The sequence below is a fragment of the Bolinopsis microptera genome, chromosome 5, assembly GCF_026151205.1.
Source record: "Bolinopsis microptera isolate Bmic1 chromosome 5, MBARI_Bmic_1.0, whole genome shotgun sequence".
Classification (NCBI taxonomy): Eukaryota; Metazoa; Ctenophora; class Tentaculata; order Lobata; family Bolinopsidae; genus Bolinopsis; species Bolinopsis microptera.
This window is the reverse complement of record NC_087076.1, coordinates 22,499,487-22,521,580: the sequence shown is the minus strand read 5'-3', so window position 1 is coordinate 22,521,580 and position 22,094 is coordinate 22,499,487. Positions and strand designations below refer to the sequence as shown.

The 22,094-nt window shown below is 40.2% G+C and overlaps 3 protein-coding genes across 4 annotated transcripts in view; all 3 read left to right on the top strand.

Moving 5' to 3' along the window:
- LOC134815553 (cytoplasmic FMR1-interacting protein 2-like) overlaps nt 1–7,143 on the top strand; it is a 123,754-nt gene extending 116,611 nt beyond the window's left edge. The window contains exon 23 of the mRNA XM_063824094.1: nt 7,083–7,143. Coding sequence (XP_063680164.1) covers nt 7,083–7,143 — 61 coding nt within the window. The remainder of the gene's footprint in view (nt 1–7,082) is intronic.
- A 7,918-nt stretch (nt 7,144–15,061) lies between these two features.
- Nucleotides 15,062–22,094, top strand: part of LOC134814714 (uncharacterized) — a 75,960-nt gene continuing 68,927 nt past the window's right edge. Inside the window, exon 1 of the mRNA XM_063822897.1 lies at nt 15,062–15,087. The gene's annotated coding sequence lies outside the window, so the exon portion shown is untranslated. The remainder of the gene's footprint in view (nt 15,088–22,094) is intronic.
- Nucleotides 15,370–22,094, top strand: part of LOC134815807 (cytoplasmic FMR1-interacting protein 2-like) — a 45,574-nt gene continuing 38,849 nt past the window's right edge. Inside the window, exons 1-8 of one of the 2 annotated variants that reach the window (XM_063824396.1) lie at nt 15,390–15,529; nt 15,713–15,803; nt 17,449–17,579; nt 18,051–18,167; nt 18,680–18,751; nt 18,927–19,072; nt 19,792–19,896; nt 20,262–20,381. In XM_063824396.1, coding sequence (XP_063680466.1) covers nt 15,428–15,529; nt 15,713–15,803; nt 17,449–17,579; nt 18,051–18,167; nt 18,680–18,751; nt 18,927–19,072; nt 19,792–19,896; nt 20,262–20,381 — 884 coding nt within the window. In that variant the 5' untranslated portion in view covers nt 15,390–15,427. Of the gene's footprint in view, nt 15,530–15,712; nt 15,804–17,448; nt 17,580–18,050; nt 18,168–18,679; nt 18,752–18,926; nt 19,073–19,791; nt 19,897–20,261; nt 20,382–22,094 lie in introns of both variants that reach the window. The other variant, XM_063824397.1, reaches the window with a different exon arrangement.

Sequence of the window (22,094 nt, the reverse complement as noted above, 5' to 3'; positions counted from 1 at the left end):
CTGTTACTAAGTTACTAACAGTTCCTGTTACTACGTTACTAACAGTTCCTGTTACTAGGTTACTAACAGTTACTGTTACTAGGTTACTAACAGTTCCTGTTACTAGTTTACTAACAGTTCCTGTTACTAGGTTACTAACAGTTCCTGTTACTAGGTTACTAACAGTTCCTGTACTAGGTTACTAACAGTTCCTGTTACTAGGTTACTAACAGTTCCTGTTACTAGGTCACTAACAGTTCCTGTTACTAGGTTACTAACAGTTCCTGTTACTAGGTTACTAACAGTTCATGTTACTAGGTTACTAATAGTTCCTGTTACTAGGTTACTAACAGTTCCTGTTACTAGGTTACTAACAGTTCCTGTTACTAGGTTACTAACAGTTCCTGTTACTAGGTTACTAATAGTTCCTGTTACTAGGTTACTAACAGTTGCTGTTACTACGTTACTAACAGTTCCTGTTACTAGGTTACTAACAGTTACTGTTACTAGGTTACTAACAGTTCCTGTTACTAGGTTACTAACAGTTACTGTTACTAGGTTACTAATAGTTCCTGTTACTAGGTTACTAACAGTTACTGTTACTAGGTTACTAATAGTTCCTGTTACTAGGTTACTAACAGTTCCTGTTACTAGGTTACTACCTAACAGTTCCTGTTACTAGGTTAGTAGGTTACTAACAGTTCCTGTTACTAGGTTACTAACAGTCCCTGTTACTAGTTTACTAACAGTTCCTGTTACTGGGTTACTAGCAGTTCCTGTTACTAGGTTACTAACAGTTCCTGTTACTAGGTTACTAATAGTTCCTGTTACTACGTTACTAACAGTTCCTGTTACTAGGTTACTAACAGTTACTGTTACTAGGTTACTAACAGTTCCTGTTACTAGGTTACTAACAGTTCCTGTTACTAGGTTACTACCTAACAGTTCCTGTTACTAGGTTAGTAGGTTACTAACAGTTCCTGTTACTAGGTTACTAACAGTCCCTGTTACTAGTTTACTAACAGTTCCTGTTACTAGGTTACTAACAGTTCCTGTTACTAGGTTACTAACAGTTCCTGTACTAGGTTACTAACAGTTCCTGTTACTAGGTTACTAACAGTTCCTGTTACTAGGTCACTAACAGTTCCTGTTACTAGGTTACTAACAGTTCCTGTTACTAGGTTACTAACAGTTCATGTTGCTAGGTTACTAATAGTTCCTGTTACTAGGTTACTAACAGTTCCTGTTACTAGGTTACTAACAGTTCCTGTTACTGGGTTACTAACAGTTCCTGTTACTAGGTTACTAACAGTTCCTGTTACTAGGTTACTAATAGTTCCTGTTACTACGTTACTAACAGTTCCTGTTACTAGGTTACTAACAGTTCCTGTTACTACGTTACTAACAGTTCATGTTACTAGGTTACTAACAGTTCCTGTTACTAGGTTACTAACAGTTCATGTTACTGGGTTACTAATAGTTCCTGTTACTAGGTTACTAACAGTTCATGTTACTAGGTTACTAATAGTTCCTGTTACTAGGTTACTAACAGTTCCTGTACTAGGTTACTAACAGTTCCTGTTACTAGGTTACTAACAGTTCCTGTTACTAGGTTACTAACAGTTCCTGTTACTAGGTTACTAACAGTTCCTGTTACTAGGTTACTAACAGTTCCTGTTACTAGGTTACTAACAGTTCCTGTTACTAGGTTACTAACAGTTCCTGTTACTAGGTTACTAACAGTTCCTGTTACTAGGTTACTAACAGTTCATGTTACTAGGTTACTAATAGTTCCTGTTACTAGGTTACTAACAGTTCCTGTTACTAGGTTACTAACAGTTCCTGTTACTAGGTTACTAACAGTCCCTGTTACTAGTTTACTAACAGTTCCTGTTACTGGGTTACTAGCAGTTCCTGTTACTAGGTTACTAACAGTTCCTGTTACTAGGTTACTAATAGTTCCTGTTACTACGTTACTAACAGTTCCTGTTACTAGGTTACTAACAGTTACTGTTACTAGGTTACTAACAGTTCCTGTTACTAGGTTACTAACAGTTCCTGTTACTAGGTTACTACCTAACAGTTCCTGTTACTAGGTTAGTAGGTTACTAACAGTTCCTGTTACTAGGTTACTAACAGTCCCTGTTACTAGTTTACTAACAGTTCCTGTTACTAGGTTACTAACAGTTCCTGTTACTAGGTTACTAACAGTTCCTGTACTAGGTTACTAACAGTTCCTGTTACTAGGTTACTAACAGTTCCTGTTACTAGGTCACTAACAGTTCCTGTTACTAGGTTACTAACAGTTCCTGTTACTAGGTTACTAACAGTTCATGTTGCTAGGTTACTAATAGTTCCTGTTACTAGGTTACTAACAGTTCCTGTTACTAGGTTACTAACAGTTCCTGTTACTGGGTTACTAACAGTTCCTGTTACTAGGTTACTAACAGTTCCTGTTACTAGGTTACTAATAGTTCCTGTTACTACGTTACTAACAGTTCCTGTTACTAGGTTACTAACAGTTCCTGTTACTACGTTACTAACAGTTCATGTTACTAGGTTACTAACAGTTCCTGTTACTAGGTTACTAACAGTTCATGTTACTGGGTTACTAATAGTTCCTGTTACTAGGTTACTAACAGTTCATGTTACTAGGTTACTAATAGTTCCTGTTACTAGGTTACTAACAGTTCCTGTACTAGGTTACTAACAGTTCCTGTTACTAGGTTACTAACAGTTCCTGTTACTAGGTTACTAACAGTTCCTGTTACTAGGTTACTAACAGTTCCTGTTACTAGGTTACTAACAGTTTTTTTTTTTTTTTTTCTTTTTTTTTTTTGAGGAGCACTACCCGAAGGCATTACTCGGCACTAACGCCTTAAAATCTTTAATTACAATCAAATATAAATATATGCACACAATGTATAAAATATTAATAATGTATAAAATGTGATTACGCAATTAGCAAATTTAAATAGTACTATTAAGAGTTTGAAATAACTCTTATCTCTTGACATAAATTTAGAACAGCGACACAGGGTCTGAAGAATGCGCGGTGATATTTTTATCTTTTAAAAGTTGTAAATGACAGTGAAATTGCGCTGTAGCGATAGCATTGTAAAAAATGCTCGAAGATAGTCATATTTCGTTATGAGGTTAAAGTTTTGTTGCTCGTTATTATGATCAACGTATGTTGTACCAAATTATTTAAATTTCTAAAAGTACGAAATTTGAGTTGTTCCAGTCCTTGTCATCCGGGTTAAGTGCTTGTGCAGTAAGCACATGCTTGCTGACTGTAGACTTGAATGAATTTAGGAATTTGTCTTGTAGGCAAGTGGTGACGTATTTTATGTCCTTGTTAATAATGTTGACTGTTTTGTTATATAACTTAGGCCCAATGTAAGAAATGCTCTTGTCTGAATTACATAAACGGTTAAATGGTACTGCAAAGAACTCAGGTTCTCTTCTAGGTGCGTTTAAGTTTGAAACAGTGAACATTCTTATAATATTTGGTGGTGCAGTGTTAGAATAAACTTTGTGCATTAAGCATAATATACATTTAGCTATCACGTTTGGTAAAGCTAATACTTCTAGTTTATTAAAAATTTCCTTTGTGTGTGAAGGTGTGCTATTCAGATCTTTGTCATAAAAATAGCGGTGGTATTGGTTATCTGCAGCGCGAATGCCCTTTTTCTGGGCCGAGAAGACTCTTTTAACGGAGTTTAGCGATCTTGTTCCCCAAACTGTGCAGCAGTAGTACAAGTGAGACTGAACAAAGCTGTTGTATATCAACTTGAGTGCTTTGTTAGGTACTGAGCCTTTGAGTTTGTAGAGAATGCCCGCATTTCTAGATACTTTAGTGGCTAAATGTCTAATGTGGTGGGCCCAATTTAGCTTGGTATCAATGATCACGCCAAGAAACTTTTCGTGATAACTTTGCTTTAGTCGTTCACCTCCCATGTAGATTTCTATATCCTCAGTTTTCTTATTTGTAAAGATCATATATTTAGTTTTGCTAGCATTTAATTTAAGCCCGTTATTAGTAGCCCAATCAATTATCAAAGTCAGAATCTCATTCACCATTGCATTAAGTTGTTCAAAAGTATCTGTACTTATTATTAGGTTTGCGTCGTCAGCGAAATAAATATGTTTAGCTAAATTACTAATCTGAGGAAGGTCGTTGATGTAAATTATGAACAGAATTGGTCCGAGAATGGAGCCCTGTGGAACTCCGTAGTTAAGTTTGAGGTGAGAGGACTTGCAGTTGTTGACGCTCACGTATTGCTCTCTATCGGTTAGATATGAGTCAAACCAAGATAGAGCCAACCCCCGAACTCCATAGTGCTCAAGTTTTCTCAGAAGAATACTGCTGTCAACCATGTCAAAGGCCTTGCTGTAGTCCAATAGAAGCAGTGCTGTGACCTGCTTTTTTTCTAGTGCCCTGTGAATATGGTTTTGGGCTTCTAGTAAAGCATGTTCGCAGCTATGCCCAGCCCGAAATCCGTATTGAGAGTCAAATAGGATTTTCTCTGTCTTTAAGTGATCTAATAGTCGCGCTTGCATAATTTTTTCAAAGATTTTTGAGAAACATGAGAGTAGTGAGATAGGTCGATAGTTTGAAACTTCAGCACGTGACCCACCTTTGTGAAGTGGAATTACTTTCGCGATTTTCAATTTATGTGGAAACTTCCCCTGATGTAGAGACGCAGAGACTAGGCAGCTAAGCACTGGTGCAAGTATATTGCTCACTTTTTTCAGGGGAAGTATACTCATATCAGAAGTCGACTTAATCTTCAAACCCTTAACTATTTCAATTATTTCTGATGCGGACGAATCTTCTAGATTCATGCTCCGCTGGCATCTGCTATCTTGAGTTTCTGTTACGATAGTCCGGCCCTCGGAGCATACGAGACCATTTTCTCTCTTAAGAGTCTCAGCTATATTGCAGAAATAGTCATTGAAGCTATTCGCAATTTGCTGAGAATCTGTTATCTCGCTCCCATTATAGTTAATTTTGTTTATCTTAATTTTGCCTTTTTTCTTTCTGTTTAACAAGTTATTAACCATTTGCCATTGTTTTCTGCTGTCGCTAGAATATTTTGTAAAGTACGCGTTGTAATATTTGTTTTTGGCCTTATCCACGTGTTTATTCACAAATTTCTTCATTTTCTTGTACCTAATATCATTTTCAGTGGTCGGGTTTGTGACAAAATCTTCATAAAATTTATTTTTGCGATCACATGCGCACCGTAACCATTCTTGGATCCACGGCTTTGTGTTTTTACGGCGGCCTGGTTTACTCTTTTTTGCCTTAATTGGGAAATTTCGGTCGTATAGTTCACTATATTTTTTATCGAAAGCCTCAAATTTTTCATCTACAGAATCATAGTTATTAACCAAGTTCCAGTCTACCGCAGAAATGTCGTTCTCGAACTTTTTGATACTGTCATCGTTTATTACTCGAGAAGATGTTTCTGTTGTATCTTCTTGAAGTTTCCTGTTACTAGGTTACTACCTAACAGTTCCTGTTACTAGGTTAGTAGGTTACTAACAGTTCCTGTTACTGGGTTACTAACAGTTCCTGTTACTAGGTTACTAGGTTACTAACAGTTCCTGTTACTAGGTTACTAACAGTTCATGTTACTAGGTTACTAACAGTTCCTGTTACTAGGTTAGTAACAGTTGCTGTTACTACGTTACTAACAGTTCCTGTTACTAGGTTACTAACAGTTACTGTTACTAGGTTACTAATAGTTCCTGTTACTAGGTTACTAACAGTTCCTGTTACTAGGTTACTAACAGTTCCTGTTACTACGTTACTAACAGTTCCTGTTACTAGGTTACTAACAGTTACTGTTACTAGGTTACTAACAGTTCCTGTTACTAGGTTACTAACAGTTCCTGTTACTAGGTTACTAACAGTTCCTGTTACTAGGTTACTACCTAACAGTTCCTGTTACTAGGTTAGTAGGTTACTAACAGTTCATGTTACTAGGTTACTAACAGTTCCTGTTACTAGGTTACTAACAGTTCATGTTACTGGGTTACTTATAGTTCCTGTTACTAGGTTACTAACAGTTCATGTTACTAGGTTACTAATAGTTCCTGTTACTAGGTTACTAACAGTTCCTGTACTAGGTTACTAACAGTTCCTGTTACTAGGTTACTAACAGTTCCTGTTACTAGGTTACTAACAGTTCCTGTTACTAGGTTACTAACAGTTCCTGTTACTAGGTTACTAACAGTTCCTGTTACTAGGTTACTACCTAACAGTTCCTGTTACTAGGTTAGTAGGTTACTAACAGTTCCTGTTACTGGGTTACTAACAGTTCCTGTTACTAGGTTACTAACAGTTCATGTTACTAGGTTACTAACAGTTACTGTTACTAGGTTACTAATAGTTCCTGTTACTAGGTTACTAATAGTTCCTGTTACTAGGTTACTAACAGTTCATGTTACTAGGTTACTAACAGTTCCTGTTACTACGTTACTAACAGTTCCTGTTACTAGGTTACTAACAGTTACTGTTAGTAGGTTACTAACAGTTCCTGTTACTAGGTTACTAACAGTTCCTGTTACTAGGTTACTAACAGTTCCTGTTACTAGGTTACTACCTAACAGTTCCTGTTACTAGGTTAGTAGGTTACTAACAGTTCATGTTACTAGGTTACTAACAGTTCCTGTTACTAGGTTACTAACAGTTCATGTTACTGGGTTACTAATAGTTCCTGTTACTAGGTTACTAACAGTTCATGTTACTAGGTTACTAACAGTTCCTGTTACTAGGTTACTAACAGTTCCTGTTACTAGGTTACTAACAGTTCCTGTTACTAGGTTACTAACAGTTCCTGTTACTAGGTTACTACCTAACAGTTCCTGTTACTAGGTTAGTAGGTTATTAACAGTTCCTGTTACTGGGTTACTAACAGTTCCTGTTACTAGGTTACTAGGTTACTAACAGTTCCTGTTACTAGGTTACTAACAGTTCCTGTTACTAGGTTACTACCTAACAGTTCCTGTTACTAGGTTAGTAAGAACGACTATGGCATTCTCTGAGGCAGTGCACAGGGAATCACACAGTTACTAACAGTTGCTGTTACTAGGTTTGTAAGAACGACTATGGCATTCTCTGAGGCAGTGCACAGGGAATCACACAGTTACTAACAGTTCCTGTTACTAGGTTTGTAAGAACGACTATGGCATTCTCTGAGGCAGTGCACAGGGAATCACACAGTTACTAACAGTTGCTGTTACTAGGTTACTAACAGTTCCTGTTACTAGGTTACTACCTAACAGTTCCTGTTACTAGGTTAGTAGGTTATTAACAGTTCCTGTTACTGGGTTACTAACAGTTCCTGTTACTAGGTTACTAGGTTACTAACAGTTCCTGTTACTAGGTTACTAACAGTTCCTGTTACTAGGTTACTACCTAACAGTTCCTGTTACTAGGTTAGTAAGAACGACTATGGCATTCTCTGAGGCAGTGCACAGGGAATCACACAGTTACTAACAGTTGCTGTTACTAGGTTTGTAAGAACGACTATGGCATTCTCTGAGGCAGTGCACAGGGAATCACACAGTTACTAACAGTTCCTGTTACTAGGTTTGTAAGAACGACTATGGCATTCTCTGAGGCAGTGCACAGGGAATCACACAGTTACTAACAGTTGCTGTTACTAGGTTTGTAAGAACGACTATGGCATTCTCTGAGGCAGTGCACAGGGAATCACACAGTTACTAACAGTTCCTGTTACTAGGTTTGTAAGAACGACTATGGCATTCTCTGAGGCAGTGCACAGGGAATCACACAGTTACTAACAGTTCCTGTTACTAGGTTTGTAAGAACGACTATGGCGTTCTCTGAGGCAGTGCACAGGGAATCACACAGTTACTAACAGTTCCTGTTACTAGGTTTGTAAGAACGACTATGGCGTTCTCTGAGGCAGTGCACAGGGAATCACACAGTTACTAACAGTTCATGTTACTAGGTTTGTAAGAACGACTATGGCATTCTCTGAGGCAGTGCACAGGGAATCACACAGTACTAACAGTTCCTGTTACTAGGTTTGTAAGAACGACTATGGCATTCTCTGAGGCAGTGCACAGGGAATGTTACTAGGTTACTAACAGTTCCTGTTACTAGGTTCGTAACAGAGGCACATATTAGGTGCGATGGGTGCGGGATCGCACAATTTACCGTTTTCCGCACATTTCCGCATAATTTATTGTTTTCCGCACAATTCCGCACATTTTGTAATTTTCTGCATATTTCCGCATAATCTAGAATTTTCCGCGTAATTTCGCATAATTTTGAAATTTTCGCGTTAAGATTTTCGAGTGTAAAAACCAAAATATTTTAAAAGTCGGGCTCTTTTAGGACCGTGACTCAGGCCCTTTCGGGACCCTGACCCAGGCCCTTTCGGGACCGTGACCCAGGCCCTTTCGGGACCCTGACCCAGGCCCTTTCGGGACCCTGACCCAGGCCCTTTTGGAACTCATACCTAGGCCACGTGACCCAGGCCCTTTCGGGACCCTGACCCAGGCCCTTTCGGGACTCTGACCCAGGCCCTTTCGGGACCCTGACCCAGGCCCTTTTGGAACTCATACCTAGGCCACGTGACCCAGTTACCACGTGACCCAGGCCCTTTCGGGACCCTGACCCAGGCCATTTCGGGACCCTGACCCAGGCCCTTTCGGGACCCTGACCCAGGCCCTTTTGGAACTCATGCCTAGGCCACGTGACCCGGTAACCACGTGACCCAGGCCTTTTCGGGACCGTGACCCAGGCCCTTTCGGGACCGTGACCCAGGCCCTTTCGGGACCGTGACTCAGGCCGTTATGGAACCCTCGTCGTTACCGTACTTCGATTATAGTGTATCAGTTATCATTCGTAACTTCACCACATCATCTGATTACTCTATATCACATCACAACGTCATGGACCGTTTCCTAAAGAAACGAACAGCTACAGACAGTGACCCATCATCAAGCTCACCACGCAAGAAACAGAAGATACCTGCATGGGATCTGATCAACTCTATCAAGAGGCGTCTTCAAATAACTGTCTCCTGATCTCTACCAGATCAAGTCACTGTTCTCAGATAACTGAATCTCAATATTAGGTTCAATAATGGTCTTAGTAAAGAACTACACCCTCAGTAACACATAAACAGACTTATTTTTGATAAGAGCGGCGGTTATACGTTTAGAATTTCCAAAGTCCTTGAGAAAATGCAAAAGGAAACCGCACAATTCCCGCACAAATTTCGGAAAAATCGCCGCACATTTGCCGCATAATTGGTAAAAATTTACCGCACCTTACCGCACATTTAACCTTTATAGTAGGGTGCGTTACCGCATAATTTCGATTTTTTTACCGCACCTAATATGTGCCTCTGGTTCGTAAGAACGACTATGGCATTCTCTGAGGCAGTGCACAGGGAATCACACAGTTACTAACAGTTGCTGTTACTAGGTTTGTAAGAACGACTATGGCATTCTCTGAGGCAGTGCACAGGGAATCACACAGTACTAACAGTTCCTGTTACTAGGTTTGTAAGAACGACTATGGCATTCTCTGAGGCAGTGCACAGGGAATCACACAGTTACTAACAGTTCCTGTTACTAGGTTTGTAGGTTACTAACAGTTCCTGTTACTAGGTTACTAACAGTTCCTGTTACTAGGTTTGTAAGAACGACTATGGCATTCTCTGAGGCAGTTCCTGTACTAGGTTACTAACAGTTCCTGTTACTAGGTTACTAACAGTTCCTGTTACTAGGTTTGTAAGAACGACTATGGCATTCTCTGAGGCAGTGCACAGGGAATGTTACTAGGTTACTAACAGTTCCTGTTACTAGGTTAGTAGGTTACTAACAGTTCCTGTTACTAGGTTACTAACAGTTCCTGTTACTAGGTTTGTAAGAACGACTATGGCATTCTCTGAGGCAGTGCACAGGGAATCACACAGTTACTAACAGTTCCTGTTACTAGGTTTGTAAGAACGACTATGGCATTCTCTGAGGCAGTGCACAGGGAATAGGTTAGTAGGTTACTAACAGTTCCTGTTACTAGGTTTGTAAGAACGACTATGGCATTCTCTGAGGCAGTGCACAGGGAATCACACAGTACTAACAGTTCCTGTTACTAGGTTTGTAAGAACGACTATGGCATTCTCTGAGGCAGTGCACAGGGAATCACACAGTTACTAACAGTTCCTGTTACTAGGTTTGTAGGTTACTAACAGTTCCTGTTACTAGGTTACTAACAGTTCATGTTGCTAGGTTACTAATAGTTCCTGTTACTAGGTTACTAACAGTTCCTGTTACTAGGTTACTAACAGTTCCTGTTACTGGGTTACTAACAGTTCCTGTTACTAGGTTACTAACAGTTCCTGTTACTAGGTTACTAATAGTTCCTGTTACTACGTTACTAACAGTTCCTGTTACTAGGTTACTAACAGTTCCTGTTACTACGTTACTAACAGTTCATGTTACTAGGTTACTAACAGTTCCTGTTACTAGGTTACTAACAGTTCATGTTACTGGGTTACTAATAGTTCCTGTTACTAGGTTACTAACAGTTCATGTTACTAGGTTACTAATAGTTCCTGTTACTAGGTTACTAACAGTTCCTGTACTAGGTTACTAACAGTTCCTGTTACTAGGTTACTAACAGTTCCTGTTACTAGGTTACTAACAGTTCCTGTTACTAGGTTACTAACAGTTCCTGTTACTAGGTTACTAACAGTTCCTGTTACTAGGTTACTACCTAACAGTTCCTGTTACTAGGTTAGTAGGTTACTAACAGTTCCTGTTACTGGGTTACTAACAGTTCCTGTTACTAGGTTACTAGGTTACTAACAGTTCCTGTTACTAGGTTACTAACAGTTCATGTTACTAGGTTACTAACAGTTCCTGTTACTAGGTTACTAACAGTTGCTGTTACTACGTTACTAACAGTTCCTGTTACTAGGTTACTAACAGTTACTGTTACTAGGTTACTAATAGTTCCTGTTACTAGGTTACTAACAGTTCCTGTTACTAGGTTACTAACAGTTCCTGTTACTACGTTACTAACAGTTCCTGTTACTAGGTTACTAACAGTTACTGTTACTAGGTTACTAACAGTTCCTGTTACTAGGTTACTAACAGTTCCTGTTACTAGGTTACTAACAGTTCCTGTTACTAGGTTACTACCTAACAGTTCCTGTTACTAGGTTAGTAGGTTACTAACAGTTCATGTTACTAGGTTACTAACAGTTCCTGTTACTAGGTTACTAACAGTTCATGTTACTGGGTTACTTATAGTTCCTGTTACTAGGTTACTAACAGTTCATGTTACTAGGTTACTAATAGTTCCTGTTACTAGGTTACTAACAGTTCCTGTACTAGGTTACTAACAGTTCCTGTTACTAGGTTACTAACAGTTCCTGTTACTAGGTTACTAACAGTTCCTGTTACTAGGTTACTAACAGTTCCTGTTACTAGGTTACTAACAGTTCCTGTTACTAGGTTACTACCTAACAGTTCCTGTTACTAGGTTAGTAGGTTACTAACAGTTCCTGTTACTGGGTTACTAACAGTTCCTGTTACTAGGTTACTAACAGTTCATGTTACTAGGTTACTAACAGTTACTGTTACTAGGTTACTAATAGTTCCTGTTACTAGGTTACTAATAGTTCCTGTTACTAGGTTACTAACAGTTCATGTTACTAGGTTACTAACAGTTCCTGTTACTACGTTACTAACAGTTCCTGTTACTAGGTTACTAACAGTTACTGTTAGTAGGTTACTAACAGTTCCTGTTACTAGGTTACTAACAGTTCCCTGTTACTAGGTTACTAACAGTTCCTGTTACTAGGTTACTACCTAACAGTTCCTGTTACTAGGTTAGTAGGTTACTAACAGTTCATGTTACTAGGTTACTAACAGTTCCTGTTACTAGGTTACTAACAGTTCATGTTACTGGGTTACTAATAGTTCCTGTTACTAGGTTACTAACAGTTCATGTTACTAGGTTACTAACAGTTCCTGTTACTAGGTTACTAACAGTTCCTGTTACTAGGTTACTAACAGTTCCTGTTACTAGGTTACTAACAGTTCCTGTTACTAGGTTACTACCTAACAGTTCCTGTTACTAGGTTAGTAGGTTATTAACAGTTCCTGTTACTGGGTTACTAACAGTTCCTGTTACTAGGTTACTAGGTTACTAACAGTTCCTGTTACTAGGTTACTAACAGTTCCTGTTACTAGGTTACTACCTAACAGTTCCTGTTACTAGGTTAGTAAGAACGACTATGGCATTCTCTGAGGCAGTGCACAGGGAATCACACAGTTACTAACAGTTGCTGTTACTAGGTTTGTAAGAACGACTATGGCATTCTCTGAGGCAGTGCACAGGGAATCACACAGTTACTAACAGTTCCTGTTACTAGGTTTGTAAGAACGACTATGGCATTCTCTGAGGCAGTGCACAGGGAATCACACAGTTACTAACAGTTGCTGTTACTAGGTTACTAACAGTTCCTGTTACTAGGTTACTACCTAACAGTTCCTGTTACTAGGTTAGTAGGTTATTAACAGTTCCTGTTACTGGGTTACTAACAGTTCCTGTTACTAGGTTACTAGGTTACTAACAGTTCCTGTTACTAGGTTACTAACAGTTCCTGTTACTAGGTTACTACCTAACAGTTCCTGTTACTAGGTTAGTAAGAACGACTATGGCATTCTCTGAGGCAGTGCACAGGGAATCACACAGTTACTAACAGTTGCTGTTACTAGGTTTGTAAGAACGACTATGGCATTCTCTGAGGCAGTGCACAGGGAATCACACAGTTACTAACAGTTCCTGTTACTAGGTTTGTAAGAACGACTATGGCATTCTCTGAGGCAGTGCACAGGGAATCACACAGTTACTAACAGTTGCTGTTACTAGGTTTGTAGAACGACTATGGCATTCTCTGAGGCAGTGCACAGGGAATCACACAGTTACTAACAGTTCCTGTTACTAGGTTTGTAAGAACGACTATGGCATTCTCTGAGGCAGTGCACAGGGAATCACACAGTTACTAACAGTTCCTGTTACTAGTTTGTAAGAACGACTATGGCGTTCTCTGAGGCAGTGCACAGGGAATCACACAGTTACTAACAGTTCCTGTACTAGGTTTGTAAGAACGACTATGGCATTCTCTGAGGCAGTGCACAGGGAATCACACAGTACTAACAGTTCCTGTTACTAGGTTTGTAAGAACGACTATGGCATTCTCTGAGGCAGTGCACAGGGAATGTTACTAGGTTACTAACAGTTCCTGTTACTAGGTTCGTAAGAACGACTATGGCATTCTCTGAGGCAGTGCACAGGGAATCACACAGTTACTAACAGTTGCTGTTACTAGGTTTGTAAGAACGACTATGGCATTCTCTGAGGCAGTGCACAGGGAATCACACAGTACTAACAGTTCCTGTTACTAGGTTGTAAGAACGACTATGGCATTCTCTGAGGCAGTGCACAGGGAATCACACAGTTACTAACAGTTCCTGTTACTAGGTTTGTAGGTTACTAACAGTTACCTGTTACTAGGTTACTAACAGTTCCTGTTACTAGGTTTGTAAGAACGACTATGGCATTCTCTGAGGCAGTTCCTGTACTAGGTTACTAACAGTTCCTGTTACTAGGTTACTAACAGTTCCTGTTACTAGGTTTGTAAGAACGACTATGGCATTCTCTGAGGCAGTGCACAGGGAATGTTACTAGGTTACTAACAGTTTCTGTTACTAGGTTAGTAGGATACTAACAGTTCCTGTTACTAGGTACTAACAGTTCCTGTTACTAGGTTTGTAAGAACGACTATGGCATTCTCTGAGGCAGTGCACAGGAATCACACAGTTACTAACAGTTCCTGTACTAGGTTTGTAAGAAAGACTATGGCATTCTCTGAGGCAGTGCACCAGGGAATAGGTTAGTAGGTTACTAACAGTTCCTGTTATAGGTTTGTAAGAACGACTATGGCATTCTCTGAGGCAGTGCACAGGGAATCACACAGTACTAACAGTTCCCTGTTACTAGGTTTGTAAGAACGACTATGGCATTCTCTGAGGCAGTGCACAGGGAATCACCACAGTTACTAACAGTTCCTGTTACTAGGTTTGTAGGTTACTAACAGTTCCTGTTACTAGGTTACTAACAGTTCCTGTTACTAGTTTGTAAGAACGACTATGGCATTCTCTGAGCAGTTCCCTGTACTAGGTTACTAACAGTTCCTGTTACTAGGTTACTAACAGTTCCTGTTACTAGGTTTGTAAGAACGACTATGGCTTCTCTGAGGCAGTGCACAGGGAATGTTACTAGGGTTACTAACAGTTCCTGTTACTAGGTTAGTAGGTTACTAACAGTTCCTGTTACTAGGTTACTAACAGTTCCTGTTACTAGGTTTGTAAGAACGACTATGGCATTCTCTGAGGCAGTGCACAGGGAATCTCACAGTTACTAACAGTTCCTGTTACTAGGTTTGTAAGAACGACTATGGCATTCTCTGAGGCAGTGCACAGGGAATCACACAGTTACTAACAGTTCCTGTTATGGTTTTGAAGAAGATATGGTTCTCTACCTTCAAAATTCAACTTTACTTAAGGGGTACCTTTACACAATTATTTTTTTTTATATACTTTACATCATACCCTTATTTATCAAAAACCTTTTTCCCCTTTACTTAACACTAATAATTTAATTTTTTTAATTTCCTTTAAATTAAAAAAAAAAACCAAAACCCCCTCAACCTAACAAATTTTTACTTTTTATTAAAACCCTTTAAAAAAATCCCATTTAACCTTTTTTATATACTTATTTAAAAGCCCTTTACTTAAAATTTTAACATTTTTACTTTCATACTAACCTTAATTTTATCTAATAGTAGTAATGTTTGTTTTATATTTGTGTTCTTTTTAAATGATACACACCATACCCCCAAACCAACTATTTCCCCCCCCAAGGTCCCTCTTTTTTTATAATTTTTAAATATAAAAGTATTAAAAGTATTAAAAGTATTAAAAGTATTAAAAGTATTTAAAGTTTTAATACTTTCAACACTACTATATAACAAATAATTTGAGGTGACACTCCTGTGGATGGCCCTCAAAGGCCGAAACTAGTTGAGTCTTCAGCAGATCACCCTGGAATACGTCGTATCATTTGTTTGATGACACTTAACTATCTTGTGATCCTTTACTGCTTTATTCCGGGGCGATTGTGGCTACAAAACTCGATATTGGCTTGTTTTTTCCACCTCAACGTCAGCGAAAGCTCTAACAAATGATAGTATGATATACTTTAAAAACTTTTATTTTGGAAACCACATTTTAAAAGTAATAACTGTGATTTGCAGCAAGTCTCAACATATTAACTTTGCAGCAAGTCTCAAAAGGGTACGACCACATCCACGAGGTATACAGCATGTTTGTGGGACAGCCCCACTTCGCGGCTATTATAGACCTACTCGGCTACCAGGGGGTCTCGCTCATTATTGAGGGTCTCCTTGAAAATGTCCGAAACAAGGTAATACCTTATTTTACTATGTGTATTTGCTTACAAATGCTTCTTCAATCAAATATATTCCGTTCTTTATTCCTAAGGCTCTTTCGTTTCTGATTGATTTTTGGAATTCTTAGGTTTGCACTGAATAGTACTAATTTATAAGAGCAGTGTAACTTTATTACCTACTTAAAATGTCCCTCCCAGTTGACGTACTCACTGTTGAACTATGTCCTGACTCTGAAGGAGGGAATGCCACCAGAGCTTAACCGACCTCGTTTCGAATATGGTCCTATTGGTAAGCCAGACTTATAGCTTTATATCAGTGCTATATATACATATCACCGGAGACTCGCGGGCGGAACAAAATATTGCACGCGCACGCGCGTGCAATATTTCATATGTCCCCGAGGGCGCTAGCCCGAGGAGGACATATTTTCGTATAGCACGGAGGGCCCATCGGGCCCGAGTGCTATACGATTTTTCCGCCCGTGGGTCGAGGTGATGTGGATTATATCCACCAGCGGGCGTATTACAGTTAATATATAATTTTATAAATAAACAATGGAGCTTGTATAAAAGTCAACTCTAGAAAAGGTCGCCACTAATTGTTGTAACCATGGTAACACGTCACGTGTTCAATGTAAGCCAATCATAAAGGGCTGTGTCGTATATAGGGGCTGGAGATGCACTGCATTCCTGGGCCGTGGGAATAATGAATGTAATGTCAGTGACGATGAATATCAATAATATAGGGGGATTATAGTGCTGATGTGTATTATTATGTAGTGTGTTATAATAACTTTGATATAAATCAAAGTATCATGTCATCTGCTCACGAGCTGCATGAGCAGCCCTACCGGACACAAAAATAAAATGTATATATTATAGTCAGTGTATTAAGGAATTTCACATGGAGACGATACAGAAACTGAAAATATTTTAGAGAACTCCGGGCTATATTGCTACTGGTCAAATTAAATGTCACTTGTTAGCGGGCTATATCATGAGCGGGCTGTAGAGATATCGGGTCCTTTGACAGCGGGCTGGTGAGAGCCCGCTATGCGAAAAAGCGCACGCTGGTGGATATAAGTGCAATATAACCGCTTTCAAGCATATATATACATATCACCGGAGACTCGCGGGCGGAACAAAATATTGCACGCGCACGCGCGTGCAATATTTCATATGTCCCCGAGGGCGCTAGCCCGAGGAGGACATATTTTCGTATAGCACGGAGGGCCCATCGGGCCCGAGTGCTATACGATTTTTCCGCCCGTGGGTCGAGGTGATGTGGATTATATCCACCAGCGGGCGTATTACAGTTAATATATAATTTTATAAATAAACAATGGAGCTTGTATAAAAGTCAACTCTAGAAAAGGTCGCCACTAATTGTTGTAACCATGGTAACACGTCACGTGTTCAATGTAAGCCAATCATAAAGGGCTGTGTCGTATATAGGGGCTGGAGATGCACTGCATTCCTGGGCCGTGGGAATAATGAATGTAATGTCAGTGACGATGAATATCAATAATATAGGGGGATTATAGTGCTGATGTGTATTATTATGTAGTGTGTTATAATAACTTTGATATAAATCAAAGTATCATGTCATCTGCTCACGAGCTGCATGAGCAGCCCTACCGGACACAAAAATAAAATGTATATATTATAGTCAGTGTATTAAGGAATTTCACATGGAGACGATACAGAAACTGAAAATATTTTAGAGAACTCCGGGCTATATTGCTACTGGTCAAATTAAATGTCACTTGTTAGCGGGCTATATCATGAGCGGGCTGTAGAGATATCGGGTCCTTTGACAGCGGGCTGGTGAGAGCCCGCTATGCGAAAAAGCGCACGCTGGTGGATATATTACTATATTATTAACTATTCTCACATTGAAAGGCATTAAAATAACAAAAATAACAATTTGACAGGTGTTTTCGAGTTCTACCACACCAAGTTAGAGAGCATATTCAGATACTCGGAGCTGACAACAAACGTTTTCCAAACTATCCGAGAAATCGGTAATTTCGTCCTTTTCACCATGCTCATCGAACAAGTTATGGTATGTCCGGAATTTAGTTAGAATTTTAATAGATAAGGATTAGGAACCTGCCGAATATCCGGCTAACCGGAAAATAGACTGCTTTCTGGCAGCCAAAACAACAAAAAAGCAGACCGGTCCTCATCTATACATGCGACATGAAGAGTATCACCTCTTCTTCCTGATCCTTATGATCGTTAATTTAAATGGTTTACCAGTTTCTGTTCTTGGTGTGATGATAATCACACAATTGGTGTGATAATAATCACACAATTGGTGCGATAATAATCACACAATTGGTGCGATAATAATCACACAATTGGTGCGATAATAATCACACAATTTGCGCGATAATAATCACACAATTGGCGCGATAATAATCACACAATTGGTGAGATAATAATGATTAGTGATCAGTGGTTATTCTCTATCAAACATGCTCTGTAATCGTAATCTTTTCAAGCTTTTGTTTTATCAACCTTCATCTCCCAGTCAGAAGAGGAGATAATGGATTTACTGCAAGCCTCTCCCTTCCTTGGCATCATGCCTAAACCTGTTGTTAAAAACGAGGAGAACGAAGAGACGAGAGAAAAGAAAGTGATGGAGAAGGTAAAGAGAGAAACAGTAATCTTCTCTTGTTAATACACAGCATCTAGTAACACTTAGTAACACCTAGTAACACTTAGTAACACTTAGTAACATCTAGTAACACCTAGTAACATCTAGTAACAACTAGTAACACTTAGTAACACTTAGTAGCACCTAGTAACATCTAGTAACACCTAGTAACACCTAGTAACACTTAGTAACACCTGGTAACACTTAGTAACACCTAGTAACACTTAGTAGCACCTGGTAACACTTAGTAACACCTAGTAACACTTAGTAGCACCTAGTAACATCTAGTAATACATAGTAACACCTAGTGACACCTAGTAACACCTAGTAACACCTAGTAACACCTAGTAACACCTAGTAACAACTAGTAACACCTGGTAAGTGGTAACATCTGGTAACACTTAGTAACACCTAGTAACATCTAGTAACACCTAGTAATACATAGTAACACCTAGTAACACCTAGTAACACTTAGTAACACTTAGTAACACCTGATATTACAGACGAAGATGATGGAGGCGCATTACTCTTCTCTTGTGCTAATCTCACAGATAGAAAAGACAGGCACGCCAGAGGTTTGTGCTATTTGTAAAATATTTCGATATCCAAAAGACCCCAGACCGGTCGGTTCCCAGTGCATTAATCCCGTTACCTAGTAGCACCTAGTAACATTCCTGTTACTAGGTGTTTTGAATACACGGGATTATTTGACAGACGTTAGTAATTAAACACTAAACTTGTCCCTCACAGCAAGTAGACATTGCACGGGACAGTTTGCAGTTAGCAAGGGAGCGACTCTGTAAGAACCTCTCTATATTGTCCTATGTACTGGAGAAGCTGAGATCTTATCTCTCCAACGAGGGTTGGATAGGGGACAACCCTCCTAACGGTGTCATGTGAGTAACCTCACTAACCTAACTAACGTCACTAATCTCACTAACCTCACTATCCTCACTAACCTCACCAACCTCACTAACCTCACTAACCTCACTATCCTCACTAACTTCGCTAACCTGACTTACCTCGATATCCTCACTATCCTCACTATCCTCACTATCCTCACTATCCTCACTAACCTCACTAACCTAACTAACCTCACTAACCTCACTAACCTCACTAACCTAACTAACCTAACTAACGTCACTAATCTCACTATCCTCACTAACTTCGCTAACATGACTTACCTCGATATCCTCACTAACCTCACTAACCTCACTATCCTCACTATCCTCACTATCCTCACTAACCTCACTAACCTCACTAACCTCACTAATCTCACTATCCTCACTAACTTTGCTAACCTGACTAACCTCACTATCCTCACTAACCTCACTAACTTCACTTAACTCACTAACCTCACTAACCTCACTAACCTCACTATCCTCACTTACCTCACTAACTTCACTTAACTCACTCACCTCACTAACCTCACTAACCTCACTATCCTCACTAACCTCACTAACCTCACTAACCTCACTATCCTCACTTACCTCACTAACCTCACTATCCTCACTAACCTCACTAACCTCACTAACCTCACTATCCTCACTTACCTCACTAACTTCACTTAACTCACTAACCTCACTAACCTCACTAACCCTCCCACCTTTTGCAGGTACATGGACGAGTGTAAAGAGTTTCACAGGTTGTGGAGTGCCATGCAGCTCTTCATTGCTATGTCTCCTCTCATGAGCGGGGCTGGTTCCCAGAACTCTAACGAGTAAGTTACCAGGGTTACCAGGGTTACCAGGGTTACCAGGGTTACCAGGGTTACCAGGGTTCCCAGAACTCTTACGAGTAAGTTACCAGGGTTACCAGGGTTACCAGGGTTACCAGGGTTAATTTTATTTTTCCGAGCTTTTATTCCTGACCTGTCATCTCTAAATATGCTGGGTTTTTTAAGAAATATGTTCCAAGACTCTGGGTAATATTGTTAGAGATGACAGGACTGCAGCTGTAACTGCAGCTGTAACTGCAGCTGTAACTGCAGCTATAACTACAGCTGTAACTGTAACTGCAGCTGTAACTCAGTAACTGTAACTGCAGCCGGACTACTTTGTTCACATTCTAACCCATCTCTACAAGGTCCTCTAATAAAGGTCGTAGAGTGAGTGCCCCAAACAAGGCCGGCAAACTAACGAAGGATAAAATCCAGTTTAGCCCGGGGATGGAAGTTGAGAATTGTCCTCCGTTAATGTTTAAAACGTAAGATATACACTCTCTCTGGTCTCTTGACAGAGAGGCAGCCCTGTGATTACGAAGCACCTCCTTCATTACTGAACACTCAATACTCTAGTTGCTATAGTTGCTATAGTTGCTATAGCAACTGTACAGATGTCTAGACAAGAGCAGATATCTATCATTTAAATGTTTTCTACCGATCAATTATGTGATTAATTACATATTCTCATAATTAATTACACATTCTCTCCTGCATGATCGGTATTAAACATCTTGATACCAATCCCGAATCCGTCTTAAACTATTATCTTTATTCTTAAACTTTTTAAATTATTGATTCAAACCCACTAAACAAATATCATATCAATTTTTTAGCATTCGTCACATTTATGTTAGCTTCGTGGCTGATTAGACGCAATCACTTCGGACGTAAATGTGTTCAAATTTGTGGCTGAATAGTGAAAATAGATAATGTTTCACAATAAATGTAAAGCCAATAAGTAATCTTTATTAAGTTAAACTCAAGATCTCTCCCTTAACGTTGTCACAATATAGCTGATAGCTCACCTTATTAATATTGCTGGCTTCGCTTTATGTCAAAAATTCAGTTTTAACATTCGTGCATATACCCTCATATTCGTGCATATACCCTCATATTCGTGCATATACCCTCATATTCGTGCATATACCCTCCTATTCGTGCATATACCCTCTTATTTGTGCATATAATACACTCCTATTTGTTACCTGAACAGTAGGTCGCGTGACCAAATGGCAGATATGCTGAATATCTGTAGCCGCTCTGTCGCCGCTTGTAGCCGCTTGTAGCCGCTTGTAGCCGCTTGTAGCCGCTCTGCGGCTCTGTCGCTTGCTATCAACGTGACCACGTGGGGGAGTATAAATAGTCACGTTTTTGTTGCTTTTAGGGTTAGGGAGGAGTAAAAAAGAGAAGTTAGCCATATAACTTCCTTTTCTATCCAAAATTAGATTCATTATTATAAATTCATATATTTATCTAATTATTTGAATATTTGAATAACTTCACGTTACTCTTACTCTGATCTTACTTCTTGCCTATTTTCTTACACTCTGGTTAGTTACCATGGTTACACTCTGGAGCACTGGACCAGACACCATCTCCTCCGCAAACTATCTCATTTTCTCCAACCAGGAGATATCTTTTATTCTTACAGCTGACAGCCAGAGAAACCCCAGGTAGCAGGGGCCCCTCTGGTAGCAGGGGCCCCTCTGGTAGCAGGGGCCCCTCTGGTAGCAGGGGCCCCTCTGGTAGCAGGGGCCCCTCTGGTAGCAGGGGCCCCTCTGGTAGCAGGGGCCCCCAGGTAACAGGGGCCCCTCTGGTAACAGGGGCCCCAGGTAGCAGGGGCCCCTCTGGTAGCAGGGGCCCCTCTGGTAGCAGGGGCCCCCAGGTAACAGGGGCCCCTCTGGTAACAGGGGCCCCAGGTAGCAGGGGCCCCCAGGTAGCAGGGGCCCCTCTGGTAGCAGGGGCCCCCAGGTAACAGGGGCCCCCAGGTAGCAGGGGCCCCTCTGGTAGCAGGGGCCCCCAGGTAACAGGGGCCCCCAGGTAGCAGGGGCCCCTCTGGTAGCAGGGGCCCCCAGGTAACAGGGGCCCCCAGGTAGCAGGGGCCCCTCTGGTAGCAGGGGCCCCTCTGGTAGCAGGGGCCCCTCTGGTAGCAGGGGCCCCCAGGTAACAGGGGCCCCAGGTAGCAGGGGCCCCTC